Consider the following 8,224-nt stretch of genomic DNA (forward strand, 5'->3'; position numbering starts at 1 on the left):
TATGTGATAGATATTATTATGTATATTTCAACAAATCTATGAAAGTTTTACTCACGCGCACACACCCCCACACACTCACGTTGTGGTGGGATTTCACCACCTATGGATGCCCGAACCCTTGACGGGGTGTTGAAACTCCTGAGAGTCCTACCACCGGAGCAAGAGTAAAAATCAAAGCTAATATCTTGATTTGGTTATTGTTTTTTTGTACTTTTCTTTAATCTCATATCTAGGGTTGAAGGTTGGGCAGGATCAACCCGTGTCCAACCGGACATTGGGTTGGACTCGGGCATGATGTATTGGGTTTAATCTCACGCTTGGGCTATACAAACACCAACCTGATAAAACTTGGGTCGGGCTTAGATTAAGGTATCAGGTTGCCCGACCCGACCCAACCCAGCCCAACCCTATATTTCATAAATTATAATTGAGTGTGGATCACCTGTGCCTGAAATTCGTGCCGTCACGTCTTATTGGTCCATGACATTTCCAATGACTCAAGCTAACAAGATACATTAGATTTCTCTTCCAAACAGATTGTGTCACATGACATGACTTTTAAAGGAGTAATTGTTCTATATTCTAGCTTATTTGTTTAGAAAAAAAGAAGTTCTTTACAATAAACAAATTACTTATATAATTAATAAAATCATATGTAAAAAAATAAGATCTATATTGAAATATAATAAACTAATGTAATAACAAAAATATTAGCATGTATTCACCCGACCAAGTCTACTTGTGTTGGCCTTGGGTTGAGATGTTAGTGATACACCACCTGTACACCTGGCCTAGTTGTAAGATAATCCAGACCATCCAAATCTTTGACCCAACCATAGTGGGAGCATAACTATTGCACCGATGCGATAATACCAACCATCTGATTTTTTTCCATCTAATTCCAACCACTCTCTATTTTACTTCTAGCCATCCATTTGATAGCCATTATTGGATGGTTAGCATTGCTTAATCAGTGTGATTTGTACAGCAGCACCACATGTGAGGAGGATGAGCCAACACCACTTTTAAAATGGTGACAAACTAACATTGGATTCTATGTGCAAAGCACAGTGGCAAATCTCGTTCTCGGCATGGAAATATTTCGTGAGATTTTCAGACTTTCACATTCTCTCGTGATATTTTATCTGGAAAATCTCGTTGAATATAAAATATTAAAAATATTTATTCCGAGCTAATAAATAACTTTAAAAATTAAAAATACACAAAAAAAAAGAAGAATTATTTTAAACACTTGGAATATTTTATTGCATAAAAATCTTAAAAAGTGCAAAAAATTAAAACACTACCAAGTTTTTTAAAATCTCACAAATTTATCGCAGTATTATCATTTGGTGAATTTCCCGTGAAAATATCGCAAGATTTTATATTTGCTATAATGGTGCAAAGAAAGTTTAAAGTATCGTCCAAAACTGATACATATGGCCGATACATACCGGTATCACCCATGAATAACACAACTGTACCAATCTTTAGGGGTGCCAACGGTCCAGATTAAGGCCAGGCAAAGCTCTGTCCAAGCCCGGCCTGCATTGTTCAACATAGGCCCGAACCAAACTCCATTTAAGCCTGGCCCATATTGTTCGACATAGACATAGACCAGGACGGGCGGCGAGCCTAGTCTTCGAGCCTGAGGGTTGGTCCACTTGGAGCATAGATAGATAGATAGGAGGTGTGGTTTGGAGCAATAACACTAAGAGAAAATGAGAAATTTTCTGCATGGTGTATATTATAAAATTACGCTTGCAAATCCTAATGGGCCGGGAGGGGTCTGGCTAATGGGCTGTTATAGATGGTCCAATCTCAAATTGATTAAGAAACGAGCTTGAATTTTAAGCCTGAGCCCAACACTAGACTTGATACTCTAGCCCAAAGCGAGCTAGGCATGAAAGCCTGACAGACAATCCCCGCCGGTACTGACCCCTAACAACTCATTACAAGATCAATGATTGAGAAACAAGCCTGAATTTTAAGCCTGAATCCATCTCGTGTCAAGCTAGGCTCGAAAGCCCGACCGACAATCTCGGCCCGTAATAACCCCAAAGAACTCAATAAAAGGAGCAATATGGACCATTAACTGTCGTAGAGCTGGTGAACAAAAGCGATAGATACCCGATACACTGATTTAAAACCTTGGTGCAAAGTGGCCCACCTAAATGGCACCTAAAAATCAACCAACACATCCATAAATTAATATTTCAAACATGTTCAAGTATACCAACCACTCTGACTATTGCTTACAGAGGTTCCCAACTCCATAAGTGATTAATACCAGAGTCCTAGCGTTGATGAACTACCCCTTGAAATCTTCCCATCAACCCTCTCTCATTCCTACTAAAAATGGGTCACTAACCAACTAACATCACTAGACTCCTTTTACAAGTTTTCATGGAGAGTTGTATAAACTCTCAATGTCTATGTAAGGGGTTTCACAAATGATAAGGTAAGTTTTGGGTCATGGCCATGGACACATTTTCTAGGGTTGTGATGGTGGTGATGGTCTTTTCCATGTGGGGCCCATTTATTAGGGCTGCGAATCAAGGTCTCGGGGCGTCTTTCATCTTCGGCGACTCGTTAGTGGACGCCGGGAATAATAATTACTTGTCGACGCTCTCGAAGGCGAACATCCGGCCTAACGGTGTCGATTTTAATGCGTCGGGAGGGAATCCTACCGGACGGTATACTAATGGGCGGACGATCGGCGATCTTGTCGGTGAGGATTTATGTGTTTCTCTAGTTGTGGATGTATGGTACAGGAAGGAGAAATGTTCATGTAATATAATGTTTGCATGGGAATTTTCATGTACAATGTTGTTTGCATTTTCCATTTTAGACCCGAGATTTAAATGGGCCGAGCTTGGGCTGTTCACGGTCCACCTGAGACCCGCCCTGACTGGAATTGCTCATTAGCTGTAGTACACGGGACCACCTGAAAGGGTAGTCTTTGGGGTCTTGACTGTATGATATGTGGGCCCGTTTCAGTGATCGTAACCTATCTTCATGTGGGACACCTGCTTTGATGGGCTTGGGTGCAAAAGTCACAGCGATCTGATGATTATGATCAGCCAATGTACACACTTTTTTTATACATTGAATGTGAACCGTAGATCCGTCTAAGGCATAGTGGGGCCTACCGGATCTACCAAATGACCCAAATATTTTGTACCATAGGAATCCATAGTGTGCTCACCGAATGAACGGTTCAGATTTATACTTTTCTTTCACATTGGTTTACCTTTTCTGATGGTGTTACAGGAGAGGAACTAGGCCAGCCGAACTACGCAATACCATTTCTGTCCCCAAACGCCACAGGGTCCGCCATACTGAATGGGGTGAACTATGCTTCTGGTGGTGGCGGTATCATGAACCAAACTGGCAGGATTTTCGTAATTTCCTCTTTCTCTAATCATGGGAAATGAAATCTGGGCCGTTCATCACTCAGGATCCATCATAAACATGTAATGACACAAAATCAGGCTGGCCACATGAGGTCTGCCACAAGTTTAACCGACGGTTAAAAGAAACTTACATTCGGTCTACATTCAAAGTACATGTGTGGCCCACCCGAAAATTTTCTGGCTGTTGTTTTTATGGTAGTACATGTTTATTTTGGTACACGTCTGATGAAGCGACTGGATCTTGCACACATGTCCCAAACTTGCACATTTTCCGAGTAGAATCCTCTTTTTTGTAAATTTCTGCATTGTGCGTTCAGGCACGCTGGATCAGAAAGTTACAATCGTGGCCCAGTAACTAAACCATGGAAGGTCAGTATGTTGGATCAAGACCATCCATTTAATGGTTACTTACAAGGAATGGACCTCAGTTGAAAATCAGACCCAACGGCCAATTTTAAGCATAATGAAACTGGAAGTTGAATATACGGTCCAGATGAAAAGATATTCATTCGGAGAAGCTGACGGCTACGATTATCTGATCAATGTGATTTTCAAACGGTGTGCATTTAGAGATTGGATCCACTAGATGTTCGGATCGGATCCAGCACCGACAGACTACCTGTGGAGCAAACGAAATCTCTTTAAGATGCAGTGGGTCCATCAGGGTGGGACCCACTAAATCTGAACCCTTGGTTTTGCAGGTTGGGAGGCTGGGAATGGATATCCAGATTGACTACTTCAACATAACTAGAAAGCAGTTGGATGGATTGCTGGGTGCATCTAAAGCAAGAGATTACGTAATGAAGAGGTCCATCTTCTCAATCACCATTGGTGCAAATGACTTCCTCAACAACTATCTCCTACCGGTCATTTCCATTGGAGAGAGGATATCTGAGACTCCTGATGGTTTCATCAATCATATGATCAGCAATCTACGGTCACAACTTACTGTAAGTCATTAAGTCTACTTTTAACGGTTCTGATTAGCCTGAACGAGCCTCTACATGACATTTAAGACATGCATCAGATGGGCCCACTACGTAGATGCCTGGTCCAAAAATCAGGCCCGTCCATTTATCAGATGGGCTATAGACGTACGTGATGTTTCATTCAAGAAAAAACATAAATACCAAATAACCGTGTGGCCTGCCTTTTGAGGGTGGGTCCACGCAATGCACGGCTATGGATGGACCGGACTGTCACTCGATACAACACCCGAGATCTGTGGGGCCCACATTCATTTTTCTATAAAATCTACTCCGTACATTAGTTTTACAGACTCATTTTCACCGTAAAAACAAAAGATGCTAGACCTAAAATTTAGGTGGGCCACACACGAGGAAAAATAAATAATAAAGGCTAAAACCTATCAATTTACTCGGTGTTTCCTATCTGAGTTTTGAATCAGGATGATTTTGTGGATTATCTCTAGTCCTGATGTGGCCCACCTGATGAACTGGTTGGATGTCATATAAACAACACGATGGTCCCACAAATGTTTCTACCGTAGCTGGTCTCATCCTCATTGTTCCCTGTAGTGTGGCCCACCTCAGTTTTTTATTAGCCTATTTTATAGAAAGATTTCCTAAAACAAGCTGATGCAACTGATGGACGGACTAGATTTCACACACGCATCACGGTGGCCCCACAGAGCTCGATTATTGCCTGCTCTTTTTCATCCGCCCATCTATCCATCCGTCGGTTTATCTAGATATCTCACAAGGTGGGCCGTGATGACAATGACAGAGGCTCTACAGGTTGGACGCTCGAAAGTTCGTGATAGGGAATGTGGGGCCCATCGGCTGCATCCCCTATCAAAAGACAATCAACCGACTCAGCGTAGATGAATGTGTGAAGCTGCCAAATCAGCTGGCTGTCCAATACAATGGACGGTTGAGAGATTTACTAACGGAGCTGAATGAAAATCTACCGGGGGCCACGTTTGTCCTAGCGAACGTGTATGATCTGGTCTTGGAACTCATCACCAACTACGCCAAATATGGTTAGTCACATTCTCATCCATTTCTAGCCCTTTTTTTTTTTTTTTTTCCATCCGTTGATAGAATATATCAATGGCCCACCTGCTATCTTGGACCATTGGATAAGATCGTCACCTGATCGGGTCATCACAACCGTTCTTGCAAAATGGACAGCTCCTGTCACATTGTAATGATTCATCTGTCATCCAACAGTTGATTGGCCATCATAGGTGGGCCATGGAATTGTATGGCTTTCATGTAGAGTCGGGCATCGAGTTGAGTCGGACCGAGCTAGGGTTGATTCGGCTCGATCCGGTTTTGAAATAGGCCTGACCTGAACTTGATCCGACTTGATACCAAGTCCAGCATGCCTGACTCAATCTGAGTTCGGTCTGGGTGGGATTGATCCAATCAAGAGTATCGAGTTGAGTCAAGTTGGCACCAAGTCGAATTGAGAGATGAGGGAGGGAGGGAGTGGAGAGAGGAGGAGGGTGGTAGTGGTGGGTGGTTATCGGGTTTGGAGGGAGGGAGGGAGGGGAGGGAGGGAGGAAAAGGGTGATGGTGGTGGGCGGTTGTCAGGCTTGAAAGAGGAGGATGGGGGAAGGAGAAAGATGTTGGGATCGGGTCGGGGTAGAGTTCAAGAGTCGGGTTAAGTCAAATTTCAAATTGAGCCGAGTAAATTAGATCAAGTTTGATTGGGTGAAGCTTACTCGGTTCGGACCAACTCACCCATTCGGTTATGTCGAGTTGGATCCGAACCGAGTCGGACGAGTCGAGTTAGCCAGATCGAGTTGTCCCGTGCCCACCTCTACTTTCATGCATGGTTATCTGGACTATCCAAATCATGGCCATTGATGCAGACCAAGAATCGCCTAGAAGTGACACCAATCAGATGCTCCTAACCATCCAAACAGTGGGCATGGAATAGACGGTTGAGATGACAATCATCCACAATCCAAACTTAACTCTCAGAATCAGACGGTTTATGATTGAGCAATCAGTGCCATCTTCAGGCTACGCTCCACGATCAATGGGACCCACAATTTGGACGGTCTAAAAATTGGGTTGCATGTATGGCTCATGTACATTGGCCCACTGTCCATCTTAGCATCAAGACCCTTAATCTGTTACACCTTAACAAAATCTCAATTATTTTACAACTCCTCAGGATTTCGATCATCAAGCACTGCTTGCTGTGGCAATGGAGGCCAGTTCCAAGGGATCATCCCATGTGGGCCCACCTCTTCTTTATGTGATGACCGTTCAAAGTACGTCTTCTGGGATCCATACCATCCAAGTGAGGCAGCCAACATCATAATTGCAAAGCAACTGATCGACGGCGACGCCAAGCACATATCGCCGGTGAATCTCCGGCGGCTTCGAGATCTATGATTGTAGTCCTCGTGAGCTCTTGTGATCATGTGAATGAAAATGGTCTACCTCAGATTTCTTCGTTGTAGTGGCACCGATGATGATTTGCTTCTATCTAGCACCATGTTCTGCATTATAAAAATAGCAGACATGTTTTCTTCTTAATGCTATATTCCCGCGGGCCTTTAGTAATTTTCTGGACATTTATCTCATGATCATGACTTTGATGGGCACTCCAAAATGATGGTTAGGATTTCTTGATTGTTGTTATGTTAGGAGTATATCCGCCATCCATGATGTGGCCGACAATTTGAATGGCCTAGATAGTAGTACATGAGTGCCACACGTGACCATTCAAACAGGTGAAATATCCGGGCGCACAATTCATCGGGTGGGCTTTATCGTGTGGTTGTCCAGGAAGTTTTTAAGGGTGAGCATTCAATTACAACTGTTTTCCTATGGTGTGGTCCACCTGAGATTTAAATCTACCTTAATTTTGAGATCATGCACTAAAATGATCCGGTAAAATAGATAGATGATGTGGATATAATACATCCAATAAGGTGGGCCGCGTAATCAGGGCATTATTCAAGCTAGTACTCCATGTCATCTCAAGTAGTCCCTTAAAATTTTTGAAAGTGTGTTTGATATGCATAAGCTATATCATAAAATTCATATGAATAAAAATCATTAGTCATCTTTAGTAGCTTGCAATTGAAATTTATTGGAATATGGCAATCTAATATTAAGAGTCAGCGTATTGTATTTGAGGTAGAGCGGGTCGTGGATATTTTCATGGCCTAGATGGATTAGAAAAGGCCCGATCGATGACAGAAGTGATTCGGACCGCCAGACATTAGATCGGGCGTATCTCACAATCTGGAATGATTTATCGGACATAAAATATATAATTTTGGGGAAGAACTAGCTACTTTAGCCAACCAATCCTGCTAGGCTGGGTTACACAAGCTGACTTAGGAGTTGTGTCTAATATGAAAAGTGCTTAGAATAATTATGAGAACGGTTTGGAGAAGCCAAATAGGTCCATTACTATTTTTGGCCGAAAACCTTGCGCACTAGTAGACATCAAGATAAATAGTAAGTTGGTTGTGAATTCGTTTTTTTAATTCATTAATCAAAATTTGAATTTATTAGAATTTATTTCTATTTTCTTTCTTTTTTTCCTCGTGAATTTGAGAAGTCTATGTAAGGAGTTTAGAGAAGTTTCGTGAATTTGGAGTAGTTATCCGTAAAGAAGAAGGTGATCGACCTTATGACGTTCATCCCTGCGTCAATATTTAACAACTTGTATTTGGATAAAAGAGTGTGAGAGAGACAACTGTGAGTTATGAATAGATGGTTGTCGGAGTTCATGTGAAATAAAATCACATGATTTTCATTATAATTTCAAAAATTTACCTTTCAATGTACTTGATGTGAATTGGATAAACTCTTCCA

At 42.1% G+C, this 8,224-nt stretch overlaps 1 protein-coding gene across 1 annotated transcript; it reads left to right on the forward strand.

Moving 5' to 3' along the window:
* Positions 1-2,022: 2,022 nt before the first annotated feature.
* On the forward strand, positions 2,023-6,836 carry LOC131218615 (GDSL esterase/lipase At2g23540-like). Its single transcript, XM_058213263.1, has 5 exons — positions 2,023-2,731; positions 3,274-3,404; positions 4,118-4,366; positions 5,163-5,418; positions 6,564-6,836. The coding sequence occupies exons 1-5, from the start codon at positions 2,476-2,478 to the stop codon at positions 6,785-6,787; spliced, it is 1,116 nt and encodes a 371-aa protein (XP_058069246.1). The 5' UTR covers positions 2,023-2,475; the 3' UTR covers positions 6,788-6,836.
* Positions 6,837-8,224: the final 1,388 nt, after the last annotated feature.

The sequence above is a fragment of the Magnolia sinica genome, chromosome 11 (assembly GCF_029962835.1).
Source record: "Magnolia sinica isolate HGM2019 chromosome 11, MsV1, whole genome shotgun sequence".
In the NCBI taxonomy this organism is placed as follows: domain Eukaryota; kingdom Viridiplantae; phylum Streptophyta; class Magnoliopsida; order Magnoliales; family Magnoliaceae; genus Magnolia; species Magnolia sinica.

What these genes read in the sequence shown, in the direction of transcription:
- LOC131218615 (XM_058213263.1), top strand. Translation starts at nt 2,476, where the DNA reads ATGGCCATGGACACATTTTCTAGGGTTGTGATGGTGGTGATGGTCTTT. An exon ending in ATCTACGGTCACAACTTACT is followed by an intron (nt 4,367 to 5,162) that starts GTAAGTCATTAA and finishes TGACAATGACAG; the next exon opens with AGGCTCTACAGGTTGGACGC. An exon ending in CACCAACTACGCCAAATATG is followed by an intron (nt 5,419 to 6,563) that starts GTTAGTCACATT and finishes ACAACTCCTCAG; the next exon opens with GATTTCGATCATCAAGCACT.